Here is a 27,042-nt window from a genome sequence, read left to right on the forward strand (position 1 = left end):
CCGTGCCTCTGGCCTGTACCCCAGCTCTTGTATAAAAATAAATAAATCTTAAAAAAAAAGAAGCAGGGCCTCCCCTCGTGGCGCAGCAGTTAAGCGCTGGACTGAGAAGCTGCCCGCAGCCTCTGCAGCGCTGGTTCGATCCCCGGCCACCGGGGCGAGGGTCCCACATGGCATGCAGACCTCTCCTGCAGCCCGCTGCTCTCCTAAGCAGTGTACTTCGTCAGTCTGCCTGTTCTGCTCTCCGCTCTGGCTCTGGTGAATTCTCTCACCCTCCCGCACTTCTGACTGTACCCAGTGCTTGTATAAATAAATAATTTAAAAAAAAAAAAGAAGCAAAACTAACATAGTATGCTAGGAACAGGCTTTGGAACTAGCCAGAATTGAGGTCAAACTTATCACTTATCTAATGAGACACTGGCAAGTTGGTTCACTTCTCTGAGCCTTTTTTTTCTTACATATAAAATGAGGGTGGGGGGTGGCTCTGTGAGGACTGGCTTCTTTACAGGCACTCAATAATTACTAGTGTTCCTTTAGTCTGGCTTTGGTTACCTAGCCTGGCCTGACCCAGTGGAGTTTCATGGCTCAGGAACCACTCCATCTCATGTACAGATACATGAGATTATAGTCTCTTCATAATTGTCTAATTTCCTGGATAGTTTGATTTAAAAATAACAGAAACAAAAAGCACTAAACACCCTAAAATAGGAAACAGTTTGAAAACCATCCCTGTTAGGTCTGGCACGTCTTAGTATGGATTTTGAATGGCAGTGTTTCCGCTCTTCTAAACACTCGTAATCTTCCAAATAAAACACGAAGGTACTCTACAAGCATCTGTTGGATCATCTGGACCTCTGTTTACTGCCCGGCTCTTCTCCTATGCTTCTATCCTAAAATGGGAGGTGAAGTGCAAGCACAAAGCACAGCGAGCTTTCCCACCCAAATATGCTGCGTCACATCCTCCCTATGCTGTCACTGCAGGTGCTTCTTGTCCTGTCTCCTGCTGATGGAGGATAGCACAGATGTTGTTTGTGTAGGATATTTTATTGCTAGAGGGTGAACATGCACTCTTTCTAGGGAAGTTGGGGGCTCAATGGGTCTAGAAACTGTACCCAGGATGACCGGAGAGCAGTGGGTGGACGCTGCAGGGGAGTGGAAGTGGAGAGAATGAAAAGAGCTGGCCTGAGTACACGGCGAGGCCTGCAACTGTGGGGTGGGAGGAGGGTGCACCTGCACAGCTGGGGTGCTGGGACCATGACGACTGTTCTCTGTATCCCCAGTGTCTTACGTGGCGCATGGTACACTTCAGAGATTTAAGAAATAGCTATTGAAGGAATGAATACATAAATGACTAAATGTATAATGGGAAAAGAAGACTGAAGAATCAAGAACCAATATACAAAAGGCTAAAGAACTGAAAGGAGATTGTATAGAAAACATGAAGTTCTGTTCTCAATGTGGGGCTAAAACCTGAAATGGGCAGATACCTAAATTAATACATTATTCTTTCCCAAAAATCTTGCTTTTATGTGCAGGTTCTGAGAAACCTTTTGAGCCACTATTGTCCCTTGCTAGCAGCTCCCAGGGAAAGACTTGTGGGGGATTTTGGGTTACAAGGTGGGGGCCCCATTTTTTCTAATGACAAGCGCTTCTGCCCAAGAGTCAGCTGTACCTGATGAGTCTTCTCAAAGTTATCAGTTATGGAGAGCCTCTGGTGCTCAGTATCCTGCCAGGCATGGGCATACCTTTCCTCAAATGCTCAGCTAACCCTGAAGTTGGTATTACTACCATTTCCTAGCTCAAAGATTTTGCGACTCTGAGCCCATAAGTAACTTGCTCAATGCGTCACAACCACCAAGATGAGAATTAAAACTAGGATAAGTCAGAGGTCTGCCTGCGTCCAGACGTCATGCCAGGCTGCCTGTGTGAGGCCCGAGACAGCCAGCAGTGGTGATGGAGGCTGTGTTGGTGTCACTGCAGACTTCTGCAGGACTGAGGTGTGAGAAGGGAGGATCATTTCTGGGCAGGGCTCATTCCTCCCCCTTCACTGAGCCTCCCTGATAGGCTGCTCATGTGCACCTGTTTGGCCACAGAAGGGTGGGGCAGCTGCCGAAATCCCTGCAATTAGAATCTAGAGTAGCAGTTCCTGGAGCATTGACTACAGACAAAACAGGAAGCTGCCTTGCACCTACAGTTTTTATAAATTGGGTTAACATATTTTCAGATTCTCAAGATGAATAGCAGACATAACAGATTGTCTTTGGGAAATGGTCCATTGAATCTTTTTCTAAAAATAATGGTTTCTCTCGCACTAAGAGTACCATGCACAAAGCAAGCTTAACATCACAGAGAACACCAGAAAATTAAGCCAGTTTCCTTTGAGTTACAATATTCCAAATAAAGTGACCACCTTTTATTGTTCATGTTTTTCAAGCATACTGATAGTATGACTAAAAATTAGTTCACAAAATTCTAACACATAGGTGAAAAAATTCAAACTCTTTCTCCTCTTGCTCCCTATCTGGATCGGAAAGACAAAACTAAAACTGAAGTGATGAGGGCCTCCCCTGGTGGTGCAGTGGTTGAGCAATGGGTTGCAAGGCTGCCCGCAGCCTCTGCAGCACCAGTTCGATCCCTGGCCACCGGCGAGGGTCCCACCAAAAAAAAAAAAAAAAAAAAAATGAAGTGATGATATGAACACTGATCTTATAGGGATCGTATTCTCAATATAGTTAGGGGATCCCAGCTCTTCCCTCTTAGTTTAGGGTTGCATGGCATTTTAATTGTGCTGCACACCTGCTGTCTGTTGATCAAAGAAATGGAAAGTGGGCATGGGGTTAGGGTAACCTGTCTTGCTCAAAAGGCGGGGAGGCGGGGAAGGGTCTGAGAAAGAGGCTTTGGTTTAGACAAAGAACAGATGAGAGACCAAAGACAAAGTATCCCCAGGTCTCCAGCTAGATGGCATGGGTGGTGGGGGAGACAGCACAGGATGATCAGGGCTGTGCCAAAGAGGGTGTGTCTGCAACTGCGGTGGTGTCTTATTCTGTTAGGGGTGTGTACTTAATGGGAATAGGTGTAGAATACAAAATTATCTGTACCTCTGGCCAAGCTAAACTGATTGTCCTTGATTCTGCTGCAATGTGTTGGTGATGTCTGGTGCTGAAGGACACACTTCCACATTTTCAGTGCCTGTGAAAGTCAGGGAGTTGCTGTCATTACTGAGCGCTGTTCCCGAGGCCACGTGCACAGCAGATATTGAAATGTGATCCTTCTCAAATTAGATACTAGTCATCTTTAGGGAAAAGGAATCAATTGTTCTTCCCCGTCTGCTGCCTACAGATGTGATATTAGCGGAATGTTGTGAAAAATGAACATAATGGACAAATAAGCACATATTTCCCTGCCTGGAGTAACAACGCCTCACCATTTAAGTTACATGAAATGTTAATATTTATACATATTATATAAATTTCTAAACTCTTATAGTACCTTAGTAGCCTCATAAAGGGAGCAAGTATTTAGCACTTTAAATGAAAAAAATTCAAAGAAAATGCAAGATGCGGTGAGCTTCTTTTTAAAAAAACAAGATTACTATTAGTTATGGGTGATCCATTCTCTTCTGGAAAGTCACCTGGGAGTCCTGCCTCCTTGGCTTTGCACAATGCTAAATTTACTTAAAAAAAAAAAAAAAGTTTCTTACTAGTAATGGTACTGCTGGTTTGGGTAAAAGCAGCACAGCAAGTTTCCACATCTAAACTAACAGCATCTTCCTCCTCCGCCCTCTCCTTACAGATAGTTAAGGGATGCTTTTTCTCCAAGTGATAAATTGCCTAGAATATTTAAAAACTCTTCCATCCATTGTAAAAATCTAAGAAAATCCACAACCGAGTTTTGTTGTTGTTTCAATATTCTCCATTACCAATATTACCCCTAGTTCTCAAAACATTTATTTTAATCACAGTTTATTGGGCAAAGAATTACCTGCCAGCCTCTCAGCTTATAAGAAAGAAGATAAAGTTAGAATGAAACTTCAGGATTAATTAATTGAGAGTACTGCATGTAATGTGTCTATTCTGAATGTTACAGCGCACATCACAATGAAAACAGTTTTATTTTCCATGGTTGAAATAAATTATAATAAATAATTCATTTCAATGGCAGAGATGTACTGGAGAGCAACAGCAACAAAATTGACTACACTACACTGTGAGTCTCATTCTTGAATCTTCATTATCCATTTGAAACTTTTTACGAGTAGTAAATCATATTTCAAGTGGTTGCAGATCTCATAAAGCAGCTTGCTGCATTAAAATAAAACCAGAAAACCTGGGGCATTGGAAGGCTGCAGGGTTTGCCACTCAGCACTATTTGGGAAACTCACTCTTCTCTTGCCAACATCAAACAGAACACTTTTCAATTTGATGTAAAAATTAAGCATCACTTGTCAAAAGCATCATCTACATTTCCTCTGGGTAGGAATGTCGGGAAGAGCTGTATATAGAGTAGCGGCTTTCACCTCCAAAGCCATTTTCCTCTAATTTTCATTCAGTGATACTGCTACTACTAGTTCATGGTACTGCCTACATGATTGCCACATGGTCAGGTTCTAGAACCTCTAACGGCCTACATAGCCTCTGGCAGGGAAGTGGGCATATGCCAATTTAGCAAATGTGTACAAGCTCAAGCCAGACTAACAAAGGCACATGTGCTATGACCTGCCTGTCTTTATAGGACAGTGATACTTAACTTGAATCATGAAAAATACATAGAGTATACTGGGGAAGAAGGATCTATTAAGAAGAAGAAATAAAATGAGAAAAGGCACAAGAGACAGGACCTGATATGTTTGAGAAACAAATAGCCTGTGTCCAGGAGGCTTCTAGGGAGACCTCCTAGTGGAAACGACAAAGCTCAGGGTGAGGAGTGAAGACTGGGCTGCATTCTGGCTACAAAAGGACCTTCATTACGTGCTAACTGCAGAAATTATTTTGGCTGGTACATGACAGGCAAAATCCGTGAGAGGGTTTTGAATAATGGTGAGGTCTGTGATTGAGAACAGTAACTGATGAGGAACAATGGAACGGCAGTGATGAGTGGGCAATGCAGTCAGGGCAACACATTCAGATGCTGTAAAATGTAAAAGTCCAATGGAGAAATGAAGAGGGCTCAGCACGGCTGTGGAGGCAGACAGAGAGAAGTGATCACGATCCTTGACTGTGTACCCTGTTTGTTCCCCAGTCAATGAAAATTTTCCAAGAACTATAACCTGATGCTGAAACTGTAGATAAATTCAGGGCTTTCAGAGTATGGCCTCAAACTCAAGACTGCCAAGGAGAGAAGGGGGAGGATGTCAGACTGCCCGGGCGGTGCCCCACTTAGGGGCAGGTGGCTGCTTCCTTGCAGACCAACAGTCCAACAATGAACTCGGGGGCCAAGGTGAAAGGAACCGACCAGCGTGCATGTATGCATGACAGAAATGACTGCAAGCACATGTTTCTATGACATGTTCAGTGCTAAAGTAAATGCCAACCGAGGTGAGGCCATTCAAAATCCAGGAAGGGAGCGGGAAACAGCGTGCTGCTGTACTGGAGCCATCACAACACTTCCCACTGAATATCGTATTTCACAACAGACAAACATAAGGCATAATGGCACCAGGGCATCTCATGCAGTCATCAAAGCAGAGTGCAATGAATATTGTATTTCATAATAAATATATTATCCTACAGTAGGAGGTTCAAAGTTTCATTGCCTCTCATCTGTCACTACATTCCCCCTGGTTTCCTGAAGGGATCTGGTTAGGAGATGGACTAAAAGTCTTCATAACCAGCTGTGGAGGATTATTTTACTAACCGTGTTCAAAACGACTTTGTGTAGAGGGAAAAAAGTGTTTTTTTTTTTTTTTTTTTGAAAATTCATGGGGCCTTCAGGAGCATTTTCCATTAAAGATTAGCCTAGAGTTTATGTTTAAACCACAGAGGTGAGTATTCTGACTTTCAGATTGGAGCATTTTTATTTATAGTTATCTAAATGGCCTAAGAGTGCTGGCCAAGAGGCGGGGAGATGTTCCTGAGATTTGGAAGCTCTTTTGCCCTACTAATTCTGCAGGGAGCCAAAGGGATAATGGTGACTAAAAGTGCCAGGAACAGAATCTCATTCCTTGATTTATTCAGACATTTACTGGCTACGACCCTGTGCCAGGCTGTGTCAGACCCCAGGGATAGACACATGAACGAGGCACAAAGAGCTCACCATCAAGTAGGAGAGAAGATACATAATATATAACGAGGACAACAGTCTCACAAGTGCCAAAAACAAGCCTGGATGAGAGGCTTTGAGGGACCAGCACTGGACTTGCTGCGCCCAGGGATGGAGGACAGGCAGAGAGGCCTCAGAGGCACATTCCAATACTCTGTAGTTTTGTCATAGAGAACAAGCAAGTTTGACAGGCAGTCAATGAGGAAGAAGGGTCAGCAGGTGCAAAGGTTTAGAAAAGTATCTGGCAGAATGACAAGCAGTTCTGTGGAACTGGAGAGGGTATGTGGGGAGAGTTGTCGGGAGAGGAGGCCAATTAGGGGGGCCAGGGGCAGGTCGTATGAAGGTAATGTCTACTAATACAGGATATGGGAGACCATTTGAACTGAATGCATCTTTCTGGTATAACCATTCTCTGGAGGATCTGAGAAGGCCCGGACCATCTGACTTCTCCCAAAATGCAGCTTTTTTCCTGTTATATGACAGGGAGACCACAGACAGAGGGTATCTCCTGGCTCCTGTGCCTCAGTTAGGATATAGCTCGGCTCCTGCCTTGCTGGCTCTGTTGCCCATACCCTGAGAAATGGCACTGCCATTACTTTCCTTGGCCCACAGCACATAACTTAATAGTGTCCCCTGTCAGGAAGGGTTCTCTTTGTCAGGAAGCTTTTTATTGATGTTCAACCTTCATTTTCCTTTTCTTAATATTATCCCATTATGCCAATACTCCATTGTGCCATGCTAAGTAATTCCCTTTCCTCCTTGGCATTTACATCTTCCAAGTATTTATAGACTTATCAAATGCCCCATTTAGTTGTCACTTAGGCAGGCTATACATATTTAGCTTCTTTAATCTGGCCCCATAAGCCAGCCCTTCCATTCTCCTAAATCACTTGAGTTACTTTCCTCCAGGTTTCTGTCAATTTGTTTCCAGCCTCTCTGTAATGCGGGAGATGCAGGAAAAAGATGAGGTTGGCAAGGGAGCACCCGCCCCCTCTGTGGGACGAGTATCTCATTTGCCCAGGATAGTTCTTCCTTCAAATGCAGACTCCAAAACAGGCCAGGTTTCTGGGTTTCTGGACAGGCCACGAATCCCTTATGTTATCTACTAGTTCTCTTTCACCTGCACAATTTCAAGTCAATAATGTCCTGTATTAGTTCTTAGCATGTGTAGGTAGGTGTGCACAGGGGACACATAAATACCAAGTGCTCATTGTGTTTCAGGCAATGTGCCTCTCTCCTCCCTCTTCATTTCTCACACTCACTCACTGCTCAGAGAGTTTCTAGTTCCTACTATGTGTCAGGCACTGTGGTATTGAAGTGAACACAGTGTGGTTCCTGTGGCCGTAAGGAGCTCATGCTGCCTAAGTATTTATTAATCTCCCACTGCCCACCCATCATGCTGTTTCTTTCCATCTTAAGGGTCTCAGAGAAATCATCTCTAAATGCACTTAACTCTAATTGACGCTTTTAGTTCCCTGAGTGGAACTGTTTTGTCCTCTAAGACGAGATGCCACATTAAGTATGGGCGTCCTCTGAGATGCCACATTAAGTATGGGCGTTAACACGGTTCTTGCTTAGGGTTTTCTTTCTGGTGCTTCTCTTTGGGGCTTAAGAGATTTCGCTTCAGGCTTTGTTCTTCCATTGTTGTCCTTCTTAGCAGTCTATTTCACATTCTCTGTTCACTTGACCTCTATGTTTTTCCCTTCCATGGTACCCATGTTCCTAGTTATGGGGTGGGTGGAGGGAATGATGGAATGGGAGAGATCTGATGCAGTGAGTCTGGCTAAAGTCTTGGGGATTCTGGGCTCAAGACCACGGGAAGGAGCAGTTCAGCCATCTGATCCTGAGGGCCAGTTCATGGAAGGGAGAGTACTCCCTGAGGCATTGTTATCCTCAAAGAGGTGTAGTAACTACTCCAAGGACATAGGTAGGAAGCAGTAAAACTGGTATTCCAAGTTAGGTATGTTGACTACAATATCTGCTCTGATTGCTAAAAAGTAGACAGTCTTCACAAATACAGATTTTTACAATTAAATAACTCTGAAAAGAGGATGGGATTTCATCAGTCTGAAAGCACTTACATCTGTATTTTCCTAAGCATAACAAAGGACACAGCAAATAAGGGTTGTAGAGCATACACAGTAGCACTAACTCATCAAAGGTCAGGGGATTAGGGAACCTTTATTTTCTTATTTAAGCAGTGATCATGATTAATCAAACAGAAGTCTTTCTTATCTTCCTTAACATACTATATAAACTTTTGTGCACCAAAGATTACTTCTGGTTAAACTTTCCAAGAGTTAAGATAAAAATGAATATGAAGGTTGAATTCCAGCACTCTAATACACTTTGGGAAAATTTCACATAATTTATCCTTCAAGTATGTGAAAAGCCAATAATGATGTACCATGAATAAATCATGCCATCATTAACATAGCCTTACTTTATACTGCGCCATTCTTTCATGAAACTCAAGGAGTTCCTCATGCCCCTCGCAATGCCACGCAGAAAAATGAAGTAGAAGCAAGCCTGTCATTTTTCTTGCTGTCTCTGTTGAACAGAGATGAATGGATAAGAAGAAATGCCAGGATGGAAGCATAGGGTAAGGCCTGAGGGAAGTCTTGGTAGGGTGAAAACTGTGTAAGATCAATAGTTAGAAAGACTTAGGTTTTTTCTAGGCACTAATTTACTGGCTGTGTGACTTTAGGCAAGTTAATTTGCCTCTCTGAACTTCTGCATACTTTCCCCACACAGGTACTGTAGGATTAAATTTGTTGATCTATCCAAGTTAAAAAAATATCCACATTGGTCCTATTTACTGATAGGGCTTCTGTGAGATTTAGAAGAGACATTAGATACACAGATATTGTGTGAATAGAAAGGGTTATACAGTTCATTTTTATTCTTGCCATTGCAAGATGATGGCTGGAGCAAGGAGGAAGAACGAGAGAAAAAGTCAGTATGGGACCAAGAATCAAATCCACAGCACACCTGTGTGCCCAGCCAGTCCAGTGAGTGTCTGTCATCTTGAGAATTCTTGCAACAGAAAGAACTCTAAGATAGGCAGACCCCATGGATGGGACTAGAAAGATGCAGGAAATCTGCCTTAAGTCATGGCCTTCAAAATCAAATCATCTTATGAAATGAAGTCTCAATCTTGGGGTTTTCCTGCAAAGATACTTTTCATATTTATCTGTATGGACAACAGAGATATAGTTTCCTTAGGGACATAAAAAGGTGACTGGTGCCTGCACATTGCTTTTCAAAAAAAAAATTACATATTTATTTAATACCTCTTCTGTGTTGGATGAGTCTATACTTCCTGGCACATCTTGTCCTCATGACTTTCCTGAGTCAAGAATCTTTTGGTCATGAAACATCAACAACCATAGGTAAAACTTAGGCCTGAAGTGGGAGAGGTAAAGACTAGGTGGTGCTGTATGGCCTCTCAAGGGCATGCAGCCAGAGACAGGGGTGCTGGAAGGATTTTTCTGTGTTTCTCTCTGGGGTTGCCTGGTCTCTCCAAGATCCTCTCAGCTTGTCTGTGTGCTCTCTTCTCTCTCTGTAGAATGGCTACTACTCTGAGCACACAGCAAGGAAAGGCTGCCCCACAGCTCTAGCGTTTTTAAGTCTTCAATTCAGGCAAGGACTAGAAACTGGCCAACATCTTTTCAATGACAATTTCTAAATCCAGGGGAGACTGACTGAGACAGCTTGGGTCAAGTGTTTGCCTCTTGTTCAGTCAGTTCTTAAAAAAAGGGATCCTTGGTTCAATCAAGAATTTATGAATGAATGGAAGTTCTAAGTCTCCCCTGCCTACCATCTATCCTCACCAACCTTGTTTCTAGGTCACATAAAAGTAGTATAGTATTTAAAATCCTAAGTTCTGCTACTTATTAGCTATATGATATTGCTAAGTTATCTGACTTCTTAGAATCACAATTACAGTATTCTGATTATAACTTGGAAATAAATATATCTGCCTTACAGAGTAGGGACACACACACAGAGCACTTAGCACAAAGCCTGGCATATAATAATTGTTTCTTTTTCATCACAATCATTCATTATCGTATTTCTACTTTTCTATTTGGGTCTGAGATTGCCTTCCCATAATGACCTCTTAGATCCTAGCATTCTTGCAGGAAGTAAGGTTTCGGTTCCAGAGTGGAGGGAATGATCTAGATCGTCAAGAAGGAGGTATGAAGCTTTCCTGGTGGCACAGGCGATAAAGTCTCAGCACTACCAAGCTATTGCCAGACACTGCAGCATGAGTTCTTGAGTTCAATTCCCAGCCAGGGAGCTAACCCTCATAGTGCAGCAGACCTTTCCTATCTTGCCTGCTGTTCCCCTTGGCAGTGTATTTCAGTAGATCCACCTGTTCTGCTCCCCATTCTCTCTCTGGTGAATCTTCTCACCCCCCGAAACTCTGGCATACACCCCCATTCTTGTATGCATAAATAAGTAAAAATAAATCTCACGAAAAGGGAGGTGTGATGGTTCTTCCACTTTGGAGTGGTAGTGAAAGGAAATACTCCTAGCCCAATCTCTTCTGATCAGTGAAGTCAGCCACATAACTTTAGGAGCCTTCTGGTGATTTCTGGGTTGTCTTGGGTGTGACGCAGGAAGATGATTTCAGGTATCATCTTCATATGTCACAGACATCTTGCTCAGATTTTAGAAAGAGTGCACATGTGTTAAAACTTATGAGTACAAAAGAAATTCTACATGATTTGTTTGAAATACGTGTAGGTGCTGCTACCTGTATAGTGTTAGCATGAAAAGGCAGATGTCATCTGCAAGGCGTTCTTTTTCTGAGAATTCTAAAAAAGAGAAAAAAACTACAGAGAGCAGACAACACTGTCCCTTTAGCATACAGAGTGGTGAACATTTTCCCAGAGGAGTTGTCAGATTTAATCTACAGATTAGACATTTTTGTTGCAGAGTCTTTAAGAAAGGACAGATTTAGAGAACTTTTTATCCTTAATTTACAAGAATAGCCAATTATGCCAATCAGTATTAATGAAAAGGCTAAAACCTATCTTGCTTGCCATTTGCCATACTGGGAGAGGCTGTTATGAAGCATGTATAACGATTACTGGGCTGAACCTGTGCAAAATTCTGTACTTCTTTTTCTCTTATGAAATGTTCTCTGTCTGCTTTCCATGTGTAAAGGAAAATGTATGACTGTTGTTTGTTTTTTTGCAACTCCTTTGCTATTCTGAGAACAATTGCTGCAGACTAATAGCAAAACTGACTGTGCTAAACTGTAGATAAAAGAACGATGACAGATTGCAGTCACTTTAATTCACAGAGAAAACACTTGGAACCCCAGGGAATGCCAAATCAAGCCACTGGCACCCAATGACTTCATGCTAAGTCACAAACTATATCATATTTTAAGCTTAAAGACAAAAGCTAATGGACATGTGACTGATTTCAAATTGTTCTTATGAAGAGCTAGGTCCCATTTTTTTTTTTAGCTCCTTGGAAAACATTATTATCCCCATATTCTATAAACATACAGATATAATTGTAAAATGACATCATTCTGTTTTCATTTAATTACCCCTGAAATGCTTTCTATTTAATATTCATTACTCAAAAGCTAATTTAAAAGAGAAAGAGATGCGACTTATTCAAAAAGATGTACTGTCATTCACAGCAATAGTTATCTAATATACAGAAGTTAATAAAGCAGATTAATCTACAAGTCCCTTTAAGCCATTCTTGAGTTTTGAACAACTGCCTCTTTGACCTTTCACCTTCATGCTGTGCACCAGTAGCAGGTGCCAGCTGTACAGAAATTATGGCTGCGCGTTTGAACACAAAATCTTTTCTTACTTTGCTTCTGACCAGCAGCTGACCCTGTAGGAGTGATTGTTTCTGGTGCCGGCCTAAAGGCTACATAAACCAGTAGCAGATAAACAAAAGGCTACATATACCAGCTGCCTTGCCTAAGGGTACCATCCTGGGCTGACACCTCCACTCTTTCTCCAGCGTCCCAAATTGCTCCTTGTTTCTTTCCATACATGCATTTCATCCTTGTTATTTTGTGTGAGGGGTGGGGAAGGAGAAAACCCCCCAAAACAAAACACACAAAAAGCCATCCCTTCCCTCGAACTTGACTTTTGAGTATTCCATGTCAAACTGTGCCATTATGATGCTAATCTAGGTCTGATTTAGCAACTTTAATAAGAGGCTAAACCCTCTTGTAATTAGATAATAAAATTTTATTATGTATTTTAATATTAAAAGTCTTAAAATCAAACTCTTCAAATCATACACTGGTACAGAACTAAGGTACTTAAATACCATAGCCCCAGAAAATGGGGACCTGAAAAAGCACATTGTGGCTTATTTTTCATTCTCAGAAATGTAAACATGGAATTCCTATGTGGTAGCAGCGAAAACTCCAACACTCTTAATTATGTGCAGGGAAGAATGAATCTATTCAAGTATGAAGCACACTGTACCATTTCCAGCAACAGCATGAGATGGTTTTGACAGTTATTTCTTGGATACAAATTACACAAGTATAAAAACAATCCCCATAATGATTAAATGCAGTTATGTACATAGGAGAATACTAGTGCAAATGGTAACATATTTAAATGGTTTTCCTTCATTAAAAAAATTATATATGATATTAAACCATCAATCACTGCTGAGGCACAGGAGTTTAAATGTATTGTCACTGGTTGAAATAAATGACTTGGAGACTAAATTCCGGCTCACTCAATATGGTGTCTTTGCTGTTGCTTAGTCACCCAACTCTCTGCTGGTTTGGGCTACATCTGGTGGATTCCATCCCTTTCAATTAATAAGGCAAGTTATGCTATCAATGGATTACATCTTTAAACTGTGCTTAGAGGTAGAAAAACACATGTCCTAGTGACAACAACAAAACCCCTCTCTGCTCTGTTCACCATTTGGAACAATGTTTGAAATACTTATTTCCTTTCTTCACTCATGTTAGAATGAAATTTCCTGTGGAATTTCAGCAGGGTTATTATAGAGTATTGTTATGATACAATTTTATTTTATCATCTAGCTTATTATTCAGTAGCCTATGACCACACTAGATTTGATATCTAAAGCCACTGTCTGAAGATCGTACTTCTGAAAATTAATTCTTCTCTGTTTGCACTACAGATATTCACTGAACATTACAAGCTTCCAGCCTCTGCTAAATGCTGGGACAAGTTTCAAGGTGGAGGTGGTCTTTGGAGGAGACCGGGCACTCTGTAAAGACAAGCTCCTATGTAGCACTACTATGGTTATAACACTAGTTTGTTAACTTATAAAACCAATAATAGGTTTCTATTGTAAGTGGTTTTGCTGACTTAAAATACCATTATTTTGGGGGGACATGTTGGAGTAGTTATTCAACAAATATTTTTATAACAAAGTTATGGTAAATAACAAAGAATTTGGACTAGAATCATCCTAAAGATGGATAGAAAATTTTATAGTATCTCAGGTACAAAAATGCCATTTTAACAAAAAGCTACTGTTTTCCCATTTTTAAAATGATAAATTTTAACTTTCTAAACTGATCTTTAGGAGTGGTGGTGCCAAATTCCTTATTCTGAAGAGTTTTACTCCCTTTTGGAAATAAGTACTTCAACTATTATTCCTAATGGTGAACAGAACACGGGTGTGTGTGTGTGGGGATTGTTGTTGTCACTGTACCTGGCAGTAACCTAAATAATTTTTCCTGGATTTCAATTTGATCCTAAGCAATCAGATTGTACACACATGAGTGTGCATGCGCACACACTCACACTCTTGACCAAACTTAACTTTATTTCTGCCTCAAACAAATTTGGGAGTGTTAACTGAATTTCACTGTTTACTGCATCCCTTCAGTATGCAAAGACACAATCCAAAAGTGATAAAATGTCCTCTTTCAAGTTGTAGTAGAACTAAGTGTAGAGTCATATTTAAAAGCAAAATAACATCATCCTTTTAAAACAATTAATCAAAAAAATATGCTTCAGAAATTTAAAAAAATACAGAGAGAAATAAGAAAATCACTTGAAAAGTGCCACATGGGATGACTGAGAAACACAAGGGATCATGCATTGAGAAACCTTAATTATGAAACTTAATTCTCTTATATAATACAGAGGTGGAAAAGTGGTAACTTGACAAACCATGCTGCCTTGCAGAATGTTTTTTTATTTTGTCTTTAATTTTCAACCAGTGGCCAATATTAAACATCTGAATTTCAGGGATTCTCTTTGGGGGGAAATCTCAATGCATCTGGCAACACTGGGTCTTACTGTCTAACAGGGCATATTAGCTGCAACTCTGTGGAGACTGCCTCCTTTGGACAGAGATGTGCACTCAACTCAGGTTTCTTTTCAGTCTATCTCAGTGAAGTATCAATAGTTTGTGATAGCTTGTAGAAAGGAAATGAGAGAAAAGGAACCCAGAGGTCAGTTTCAGATTTGCCAAGGGGAGAGGATATTAATTATGACTTTCAATAGAGTTAATTGTCCTCAGAAGTAGAAGCTCCCTTTAGAAGAACTACACTGTTTACAAACAGAAAGGGGTGAGAAAGGGCATTCTGTACTGATGAATCAGTGCTGAGAGTCAGAACAAGATCTAGCGATATGCTGGGTATGGGGACGAATACAAAGCACTTGTTGCTTTCCCAGCTTCATTTCACAGCTGCCATACTGGCCTGGATTCTAGAAAAATCAAATCAGAGTAAACCTCAAAAGCCATCTCAAAGGCATTAAAGAAAAGGCAAAAAGGAATATCACGAGACAGTTGTACTACTAGACTCTGACCTTCTCAAGAATACAGGTCCGAGTAAATTATGTATCTTCAATCTCTGGCTATACAATCAACAATTGGGTACAGGTATAGAATAAGTGAGAAGTTCTGTTAGTTCTGCCTCAGTGATGGTGGAAGCAGCTGGCAAATCAACCTGCCTCTCCTTTGCCTGTTGACTCTCTGGGTCACTGCCCATCTGTTTCATTTCTGCTGCAGTACAAAGTTGGGATATAGGATGACTGTTGTAAGTCATTCTACCTTAAGGGTGTTCCCAGTGGGATTTATTGGAAGCTCAACTTGCCTCGTTGTAAGTGCTCAAAACATACATACTATTTTAGATTAGTTGCCACCAACAAACTCAGAAGCAGAGAGCCTTGTGGTTCTCTGGCATTCACTCTCTTTAATTCTGGAGTTAAACAGACCTAGGCTAAAATTTTAGTTTTTTCACTTACTATGTGACCTTGGGAAGGTTATGTAATCTTTTATGCCTCAGCTTCTGAATGTGCAAAAATGGTGATCATAATACCACAGTTTCACAGAGACACTGTGATTACTAAATCAGATCGTGCATCTGTAAAGAGTTTAAAGCAGTGTCTGCACATAGTAAGCATTAACACAAGGCCAATATTATTCTTATTTTTCCTAGAAACAATACACAGCACATACAGACTGCCATGAAGACGACCAAGATCACAGCAGCATGTGCAAAAACTGATTCTGTCACGAAATACAAGTTCTGATTTTTCACTTTCGATGCCTAATGATTTTTTTCTTGGCTTCCTTTAAACCCTTTAAATACATGTTATCCTCTGATCCATTTGTGAGTGTTTTTTCAGCTGAAATTAATCTACTGCCAGATTTTTGGTAATAAAGTTGCATATGAACCAGACTGAACTAACGGGGCATATGGAGGGCACACTTTATATACGGGGCTCACTAGAAAAGTCTTTAATAATATTAAAAATCTGTCTATTTTTTTAAAGACGATAAGAGACATGAATATATATCATCTGCTTAAGTGTTTCCTATTATGAGAGTCTTGCTAACGTTCTGTAGGCCAAAATCTCAACATCAGTTAAATATGCAACTGTACTTTCTCCTACTTAGTATTGTGGAATGGAATCTTAAGTATGAAAGATGTCTTGTACAGTATGTCAAAATGTTGAACAATAATATTTCAATCTAAACACAAAAATGAAAAAAGAGCAGATGATTTCTCTTTCGCTGTAATTCACTTTGGGATGCATGTCATGAAGAGCACTATACAAAAGCAATTTTCATTGATTGACTGACTGATTGAGGAAAAGGGTGAATGTTCTTTTAGCTTATGTCCCTACTGAAGTATGATTCTTATAGCTCCTGACAGCTCTTCACAATTTGTAGTTAAATGCCAGGTTGGGGATGGGGAGAGAGACAGAGGGTAATAATTAGAAACTGTTTTGGTTCGTAGTAAAGTTCACTTGAGTCAAATAATTAAGGGCAAGGTGAACTCAAACCTAAATGTTCTAATACCCCATTTAATGTATTCAGATTTTAGAGACTTGCTAACAATACCTTGCTAATCATTTCATAATATAATCAGCAATACTGAAAATCACATAGTTCTCATTCTACTTCTGCAGAAGGTGTTACTTTTTCCTATTTCTTTCTTAATCGATACTGTTTTAGAGAAAATCAACATCAGTGTCCTATTCTTACAATCTGAAAAAGAATTAGTCACAGCTATGAAATGCCCCTCTATTCTATAAATCAAGCTCCTTAATTTACCTAAATTGGGAAAAATCTTTCATTCTGTGATATACTCAATGAATGCTGTTCTATTGTTTGCAAATACTTAACAATGCAAATACTTAACAATACAAGTGATAAAACTGAAAACAAAACAAAACAAAAACCCACATAGAAATTTTATCTTCCATATTACTGTAGCAGATCAGTGTGTAAATCACTGTTACTAATGACCTGTTCTTTAAATTTAGTTTATCTTTCTAATGACATAAAAACACATGGGAAATTTTTTCCTTAATCTATGTAAACTGGTTTTTTTTTTAAAAAAAGATTTATTTATTTATTTATACAAGCACTGGGTACAGTCAGAAGTGTGGGAGGGTGAGAGATTTCACCAGAGCCAGAGCGGGGAACAGAACAAGGCAGACCGACGAAGTACACTGCTGAGGGGAGCAGCGGGCGGCAGGAGAGGTCTGCGCTCCATGTGGGACCCTCGCCTGGTGGCCGGGGATCGAACCGGCGCTGCAGAGGCTGCGGGCAGCTTTGCAACCCAGCGCTCAACCATTGCGCCACCGGGGAGGCCCTAAACTGTGTTTTTCTTAATTGTTAAGTCAAAACAATGCTGTTCAGACAATAATGCTTACCTGAAGTTCATACTGACTTACTTATAATGGATCACCAAATGAACAAATTTTAATGCCTGCAAAGTTAGATTTGTTTGCAAAATATGGAAGATGACTTATTTCAAGAAAGTTTTTAAAGACACTGAAGATCGGGCCTCCCTAGTGGTGCAAGGGGTTGAGACACAACCTATGAACCTATCGCTGCCTCTGTAGCATGAGTTCCATCCCCAGCCGGCCAGGGAGCAACCCACATGGTGCAGCAGATCTCTCCTAACTTACTGGCTGCTTCCCTTAGCAGTGTATTTCAGTCTGCCTGTTCTTTTCCCCACTCTGTCTCTCGTGAATCCTTGCAGCCCTCCCCCCACCTCTGGCCTGTACCCCAGTTCTTGTATGCATAAATAAATAAATCTTTTTAAAAAATAAAAACACTGAAGATCTAAAGCCACATAGTGGGTCATAAGAAACACATTTCCAGGTGAGAGGCACTAAAAGTGTTTTTTCCAGGCTGCTGTATACAAATGGAAAGACCTATAAGGATGCTGGAAAACCCTTTATGTAGGTTCACACTTCGTTTACTACAGAAGCTTGAGGAGATAACTTCGGCAATTTGGAATTGACACTCTTCATGTAATTATGCTTCCAGCAATATGGACCAGGTTAGGGGGAAAAACAGTTCAAACTAGTAAATAATTGCAGTATCATTGCATCAGTTTAGTTTAAAGAGCTGACAAACCCTCTCTAAACTCCAAGCACAATTAGTCATTAGGGTCTAGTTTTTCAGCACTGTTAAGCAATTTGTAACCCATTGCTTTTAATAGGGTTAGGCATTACTTAACCGACACAGATGCCTTGAAAACTGAAACCTCAAGTTATGAAGCAGCAACCTTGTTCATTACCTTCTGTGATAGGCAAATCATCTATAAAAACAGCATTTAATGGGCAACCAATGAATAATCAATGGCTCACTTTTCATCTGAGTGTGAAAATGAGAATAATCTAATACAAAGTCCCTCTGGTAAAAGGCCGAACCTTGGATTCTGCTGCTCTTCAGGGCTGATTTATAAGGTCTTGGAAAGCTGATGTAAACAGATGATCAATGGGACCCATCCTTGCTCATAATAACCCCCAACTGGCCCACTCCCTCTTTTCCAAGTCCATCCCTTCAGGCTATTAGCTCTGTCCAGCTAATTCTTCCCACTACTCCTGCCTGCTGCTTTTACTCCGGCCATCCGTTCAGTCCAGCCGACTCAGAAGTAATTTTATACGCAGCAGAGAGCGGGTGGAATTGATTTTTCACTCAGCGCTCAGTTCCCATCTGAATAATTATCAATTTTACTGGCTCATAAAGGGAAGAGTCAAAATTTCAAATCAATTCAAAAGAGCTTTTGAGACTACAGAAACTGTGCATAAGAATAGAGGTCAAAGTTGTCAGTGACCTAAGGAGATGATGTCAGATATTACTATACCCAATAGTTGACATCAGAGGCACTCAAGATGATATAACCTAGTGCTAATGCAAATCATATTTATGCTGACTATCAGAGACCAGTCATTAATATTTAAAATGCTATCTGAAAGCCTACATTCCAAATAAATAGAATGTATTCCATCATTAATAAAGATATATCACTACTTAGTCATATGCTATAAAGTAAAGGATTACCAAGTATTATTAACACACAGAAATTACTTAAACCAACAAACGCATGACAATTCTGAGTATAAACTCGATGGTCTCCTGTACAATCCCATAACTTGTTCTGCACAGTCTGACGGCATTTGTTTCCTAAACACAGCTTATTGATTTTTGCTAAAATTTTCTACCAACTTGTAAGTTTCTGCAAAGTTTGAGGGATAATATTATGATCATGGCTAAGTGCTGGCAGGAGGGAACTGGTGGTGAAGTGAGGGCTGGGTCTGATCCTTGGCCAATCCATGGGTATTAATTTTCTCTACTGGTTACATACTTTAAGTCTGTGGCTCCCCACCTTCTCCTTGCGAAACACTTGTGGGCTCTGACCTCCTCCCAACAATAGTACCAAGGGCTTCTGCATAACAATGGGTGGGGGGTGAGGGAGAAGAGGTACACCTAAATCTTGGCAGAATGTATATTTTGAAGTGGCACTGACTAGTCCCTTGAGAACCAGTGGTGTAAGTGGTAAGGACTTGGGCTTTTGAGACAAACAGTCCTTGGCTCACATTCCACATTCTAGTTGGCCTCCCTGTGCCTCAGTGTATTCGACTATAAAATGGGGATGATGATATGTACATTGTAGCCTTGTTGTGAGGGTTCTAAATGAGACCATTTCTCTGCAAGTTCTTCGTCTGTATCACTCTCTGTCATCACTATATTAAACAAATGATCATATAACTAGTTAGTTACTCGTCTCTGTCCCATCTGATAGGAAAGTCTTTTTTTTTTTTTTTAAGATTTATTTATTTATTTATTTATTTATTTATTTATTTATTTATTTATTTATTTATACAAGCATTGGGTACAGTCAGAAGCACGGGAGGGTGAGAGAATTCACCAGAGTCAGAGTGGGGAACAGGAGAGGCAGACTGATGGAATATACTGCTGAGGGGAGCAGTGGGCGGCAGGAGAGAACTGCGTGCCATGTGGGACTCTCCCCCGGAGGCTGGGGATTGAACTGGCGCTGCAGAGACTGTGGGCAGCTTCGCAACCCAGCGCTCAACTGCTGCACCACCGGGGAGGCCCTGATAGGAAAGTTTTTAAAGCAAGAAACTATCTTATGATTCTTTTTAAAGCTATCTTAAGATTTTAATAGTTCTTGTAGCTTGTATATACAAAATCCTCAATACATAAGCATTACCTTCCTCTTTTCTTTGCTGTATAATCAGCATATAGCAATTCTCAGGTCACACCAAATAGTTATAGGCCTACAGTCCTACGTCTAGTGATACAAAATCCTACCTACACCCCTCCCCACTAGCAAAATAACTGGTTAACTAAAATATCACTGCAAATAAAATTTACATAACTACATTTGAATATTAGCAAAAAATGACAGCCAGGAAGAAACTTCTTCCGTGGCTGTCTCATTCTATTTTCATCATTTCTTTATTCAGAGTGACATTTTCTGCTGATGGCAGGCAGCTTATTTGCTGACTAATGACCACGTTCAAGTGTTTACATTTGCAAACCACAGACTATTATGGAGCTAATTTGGTAAAATAAAACAAACTGAAAGCAGAATAAAGACAGCATTTTCCAAATATAGTGGAATTGGAATATATGAGTGATGGTATCTTCACAGAAAAACGGCATTACACTCTTTAAATTATTCTGGCATTATGTTCATTTTAATGCATGCTGTTACTACGGCTTGCAGAAGTGAGTTTTCAAACAACCGTATTAAACTTGAATGTAACCCATATTAGTTAAAAAACACATTTGAAAATAAAGACATTTTGCTTTATTGCTTAATTGCTCTTGGGAATATGACCTACCTGAACCTTGAATTCTAACATAAATGGAAAACTTGTTAGTAAGTTTCCTAGCACAGACCAGGAGCCCAGAAAACGGTAGTTTTCCAACATAGAGATTACTTGGAAGGCAAACAAGATGACATAGAGGCTCCAGGAAAGAAATCAGAGTTCCACTGTTTCTAGTTCCAGCTTCACCTTTTATTTCTCTTAGGCTGCTGGAAGAGCTTCCTGTCTTGGAATCCTAACTTCACCAAAGTGAGCTGAATGACTCAGTAATTCTGGAGGGTGGGAAATTCTGAGACCGGTATGCTTTCAGGGAAAATACTTCTAGAGAAAAACTAGTAAAAAAAAATCTTGGCAAGACCTGTTGCTTCAAGAGATACTTAAGGAGCAGAGTGGATTTTGGGAACCTCTTAAATCAGGTGACCAACCATCAGTTACCTGCTGCAGGACATCTGGGTTTTGCTGCATAAAATGTAATAGCCTCTGCCCCGCCTGGGTGGCCTCTCTGCATCGAAGCGGCTTCTTGCCCTCTTTTGCTATGTGCTTGAAGAGGTAGGTGACGATGTAGTCTAAACTGGTACAGCAACTGGAGGACACTACTGTATCTGTACAAACAATAAACAAGAATTTGTTTGCATTACTAAAGTTTCATCTGATTATAATGCCTCCATTTAACAAATTTACTTTGGGTCTCCCCAGTGGTGCAGCAGGTTGAGCGCTGCGCTCTGAAGCTCTCCGCAGCCTCTGCAGCATGTTTTCGATTCCCGGCTGGCCAGGGAGAAACCCACAGAGTGTGGCAGACCTCTCCTATCTCGCCCGTTGCTCCCCTCAGCAGTGTCTTCGGTCCGTCTGCCTGTTCTGTTCCCTGCTCTCTCTGGTGAATTCTTTCACCCACCTGCGCCTCTGACCTGTACCCCAGTTCTTGTATAAATAAATCTTTTAAAAAAGGTTACTTTATGGTATGAAAGCACTTCTATCAAATTGTAAATTCCTCAAGGGCAGAAATTTTGTGTATCTCTTAAAACCCCAGTCTCTACTATAGGATCTGGCATAGAGACATGCTAATAAGTAAATAATTGCTGGATTGAACTGAACAAAGTTTTCCACTTTGACCTTAATGACCCTCAGCTCAATTCAAGTGACTGTTAAGTATCTAGTTGGTGCAAGACTCTGCTTCAGGCATAACTCCGGCCGTGGTGTCAGAGTTCATGATTTAGTACATATGCCATTGCAGCACAATGTTGTGTAAAAATGAGTGTCACACTGCTCTGGGGATTTTCAGGCAGCTATCACATTTGGATGGGGACCACGGAGAGTTAGATGAAGGAGCCAGCATGTGAGATGGGCTTGGAAAAGTTAGTCCAAGACAGTTTTCAGGTAAAGTGATTATGACCAGGCATATATTATGGTAGGGAAGAAGTGGATTTTGGACAGCTCTGGTTTCAAATCCCATCTTTTCCAGTTACTTGATGTGTTATTACTTTGAAAGAGCCACCTAACTTTGTAATTTGTAAAATATCTTGCAGAGTTGAATGAGAAGGAAATAACTAGAAAGTCCTCATAATAAAAATAGTTGATATTTATCGAGACCTTACTATGTTGGTTACATTGATTATTATTTTCAATGCAACAGCACTATAATGGTTACTACTGTTATCTCTGTTTACAGGTGAGGACACTCATGGATTAAGAGGCTTGTCCAAGACTACCCAGCCAGAAGGCTGAGGAACCATGGTATGAAAATAAACAAGGAGTTGGACTTGAGCCCTATTCTCTAAACCACTTAAATTTAAAAGGTAGTAAGCAAAATTCAGTATTAAACAAAAAGTGTGTATAAGCAACAAGCACCTTAAAACACAATGGAAACTCAAAGATGGTTGCTACCACCAGTTGTCCCTCATGGTGAAAAGAGGGTGATGTATTAAAGGAGTAGGATTTTTATTCTGAATGAAAGAAATTGTGTTGGGGAATCATATAGAGAAGACTGAAAAAGTAGGCTGGGGGTAGACATCAACTAATGGGCCTTACCTTTAATTTCAAAGGCAACAGAGATGTTACTAAAGGTTTTTATTTTTTTTTAGCAAATAAGAAAAAAATGGTAGTCTCCTTTGTACACTAAAATGATCATTTACTTTCAAGAGTGGTTTGTATGTATTAGGCATTGTTATTTTCATTTTTCACATGAGAAAAATGAAGCTTTGAGGTAAGTAGTTTTCCAAAGTTCAGGGTTTTTATTCATAGCATAACACTGGCCAGATTTTTTGGTTAATGGTAACATATGCATATGATCTTATGATTTTTTAAAAAAGATTTATTTTATTTATGCATACAAGAACTGGGGTACAGGCCAGAGGTGCGGGGGTGGGGTGAGAGGCTTCACCAGAGACAGAGTGGGGAGCAGAACAGGCAGATTGACTGAAATACACTGCTGAGGGGAGCAGCGGGCAAGACAGGAGAGATCTGCTGCACCATGTGGGTAGCGACTTTGCAGGCCCGGGATGGAACTCGTGCTGCAGTGGCTGCCAATAGCTTCATAGTACTGAGACTTAACCCCTTGCGCCACCAGGGAGGCCCAAGTTTATGATTTTTAATAGAAACAACAAGAAAATAATAAAAGCCAATGGGCACTCAAAAAAAGGGCCAATCTAGTAGATTCAGAAAAGGAGCAATAGACTGGTTGAGTGGGTGCATAGTTGAGACTTCCTAAGACAAAGACAGTTTCTTATTCATCACTGAAGCTCAGAGATACATGTGTGCCTGTCATATATTTGGGGTAAATGTTAATAAATTAATGACAGGATGGGAGGCAAAGTGAATTGAGAAAGTTTTTAAAAGGTCTTAGGTTGTGTTTAGTAATAATCCCTAGAATTGATATAACACCAAAGTTTAGGAACTCTTTTAATACAATGTTATACAGAGAAATAACATTGTGAATAGCAACTACACACAAACATATGCATTTAAAATAGAGCATAATGCAGCTGAGGCAGGTTCACAAGTCGGTGACAGTCTAAAAGGCAGGCATATAGATAATAGTTTTGGGAAACTATAGAGGTTTTTAAGAAAGAAGCTCTTTTTTCCTAAAAAACTATGGCATTTGATTGACTAATTAACTGTTGCTTTCTCCCCACAAACTAGGTTACTCTATAGAAAAGGCAGCTTTGTGACCACAGAACTGAGGTGTATAGCAAGGGAGGGAGGGTGAGTCAAAACAGGGCAGGGAAAAACACCAGGGAATATGGTGATGGTTCATGGGTGCTACGGTAGGAGGACAACTATGGGGATTATGATGATGCAAGAAAAATACATAATTAAATAATTAAAGGAAGTAAATTTAAAAATTAAAAAAAAAAAAAAAGGAAAGGTAGCTTTGGTTCCATATCCTGGGAGCAGTATAATAAAGTGAAAAACATCCAGGTCTAGAGTTGGCACACACTTGTAGATTCTGGTTGCTTTTCTCTTTTCCTTCACATTTCTACCTTTGAAGTTCCTATCATGAATGTAAATGGATTAAGTAACAACCCCCACAAAAGGAAGCAAGCAGGAAACAGACAGGGTTCTCTCATCAAGGAAGAGCAGCATGCTATCAATCATATAAAAATTATAAAGACTTCACATAGATTTGGTGACCACATGCCATGCAGGTTGCTTTAAAAGGTTCCAATATACTGAGTCAGCTATGAAAAAGCCAGGTAAACACTTTAGATGTGAAGGTTGGAGCATATATCCTTGCGATAAAAGCAAGAGGAAGAGCTTCCATTATGGCTGATTTATGGTTGGGGGCTTTGAGAAGGATAAGTATTATTTCAGGGTAGATTGAAAAGTGGGGAATCATAAGGATCAAGGTGCATTTGATCAAAAACAGAATGAAGAGTGCTGAGGACTATGTATTATTATTGGATTTCTTTATTTGCAGCTCAGGATATTGTGTGAGATTCAAATAATGAAACTCTCTTGACATAAATAGATAGGCAGGAGTCATGAATTCTCATATTTTGTTTTAGAGTTCTTGGTGTTTTAGAATCTTTTAAAAAGAATTCATCCATAATTTAGATAATTTAGGGATATAATTTTTAAGCCCAATAGGGACTTTGTTCTCTTTAGCAACTTGTTGTTTGGCACTGAAAACAGCCAAATGCTCCTTTTCTCCTGCAACCAGTCTCCACAGGAAGCACATGCATCATTAATAGCCCTCCTGTTCACGAAGACCCATCACGGAAAGCTGTTCTGAAAAGTTAACTGTGTAGGACAGAGTTGCTTAACTGAAAGTCAGAAGAATGATAATGGAGCTGAGCTGAATTTGACTTTGATTCAAAATTTCTTACCAGAGCACAAGGGAGGATGAAAGTCTTGGGAAAATATGGTAGGAAAAGCAATTTCAGAAACAAAAGGTCTATCTGTGTGGTGCAGTGGTTGTGGAAATAGGTGGGTCTAGGTCTGTATCTGTATTTTCGATGTTTGACTTTACAGAGCTTTATTTAAAATCTCTCTAAAATGCACTTATTAAACCACCTGCTTTGCAAGGTGCTGTGAGAAATGAATGAGACAAAATGTGCAAAGATTGTACCACTTGCCTGACAACTTACAGGTTTTCCTTTTTGTCACTTCCCACTGATTTTCCTGGCTATTTCAATCCCTTGAACACCACACCTGTTGTCCTACTTAACCAATTCACTGCTTTCTTCTCTTTCTGGTATGTTTTTTTGGGGGAGAAAATAATTTACCAGGTCTCCCACTTTCTAAGTATTTCCTGAATATTTTGCTCCCATATTTGTCATACCATTATTTAATCCAATTTAAGAACATGTCATTAATAATGTACTTCATGGGGAGAGAGCTTGTGGTTTCCAGTTAGTGTAACTTTTTGGCTTGTCTCTTCCTTTCCTTGTTCACCCTTTGGTGACATCCTTTACTTCTTGGACTGTACTGTCATCCCTGCCACGGCTAATCTTCAGAGGTATTCCCTGATCACTTCTTCTAAAAAAGCCTGACTTAATTACTTTCTTTTCATTTTCTCACTTTAATTCTTTGTTTAGCTTGCATCATGACTTGACATTTTCTTATGTGCATGTGTTTATTTAGTTTTCATATCTCCCCATTAGAACACAAGCTTCACATGAGTGGGGACCCTATTTGTCTTGCTCCCTTCAGGGCTATCACAGCCTGGAGTGGTGTCTTACATAGTATGTACACAATTGATACTTATTGAATGAATGAGTTGAGAGTAATATTAAGAGTGATTTTTGTAAGCCCCCCACTTTGGCCTCTGTGTGTAAGAGTGTGGGGTTGTGGTGAGTAGATGGTTAAATGAAAACAAATCCACTTTTCTCATTTATCTGTCTCTTTCCCCATATTATAGTTGGCTTGAAACACAAAATGTTTATGAATGATGAGTCACTAAAAAATTTTAATATTATATTAAGTATATTTGGCAAGTCTATCACTATCACTGATTCAACTCTTTGTTTCTTCCTCTTATTTTTTCCACTAAAGCCATATTAGAACTGAAATCTGGATATAACCTAGCTAATGCCTACAAATGCCTCTTGACAGGTTTGTCGTTGGAAAAGGACAAATCCAAGCGATTACTTTAAAAATTCTAAATAGTTCTTTTTCTTGAAGACTCAGGGCACAGTTCACCTGCCCAAAGTTATCCAATGGTTTCAATTTACAACTATGTAAGACTAAATATAAAATTGAGTACCTAAGGAAAACCATTTTTATCAGGCATCTAGCCTTCAAAGCTGTGATCTGTATCAAGTAGGTCTAGTAGGGTGACCTGGTGAAGAGGAATGGATTTTAGAGTTAAAAAGACTCCTAAATCAGTTACAAACTAGTTAAAAAATCTTAGGAAATTATTTTACCTCTCAGAGTCACAATTTACTCACCTGTATAGTGAAAATAATATTACCCACTCAATTCATCACTAAATATTCATTGAGCACTTATGATGTGCCAGGCACAGGAAATAAAGTGATCAAAACATGGTTCCTATCCTTCTGAAGCTTAACAATCAAGTAGGAAACAAGGGCAAACAGTACTACTGGATTATCTCACTCAGTTTAGGTATGCAAAATGCTTCTGAGAGTGAAATAAATGAAGAACACACATGAAAATACCTTATGGCAACATCAGGCACAGAGCATCCATGGTCATACACTTAAAAGTGGTAGGACTGGGACTTCAATCCAAGTTC

The 27,042-nt window shown here is 40.0% G+C and overlaps 1 protein-coding gene across 6 annotated transcripts in view; it reads right to left on the reverse strand.

Annotated features, from left to right (window-relative positions):
• The window catches only part of RANBP17 (RAN binding protein 17), a 333,695-nt gene that overhangs the window by 8,200 nt on the left and 298,453 nt on the right, over positions 1–27,042 (reverse strand). For all 6 annotated transcript variants that reach the window (XM_054691111.1, XM_054691110.1, XM_054691109.1 and 3 more), the window contains one exon: positions 21,285–21,451. In XM_054691111.1, the coding sequence (XP_054547086.1) occupies positions 21,285–21,451 (167 nt within the window). The remainder of the gene's footprint in view (positions 1–21,284; positions 21,452–27,042) is intronic.

Source organism: Talpa occidentalis, unplaced genomic scaffold (genome assembly GCF_014898055.3).
Source record: "Talpa occidentalis isolate TD23 unplaced genomic scaffold, MPIMG_talOcc4v2.1 talOcc4.9, whole genome shotgun sequence".
NCBI lineage: Eukaryota > Metazoa > Chordata > Mammalia > Eulipotyphla > Talpidae > Talpa > Talpa occidentalis.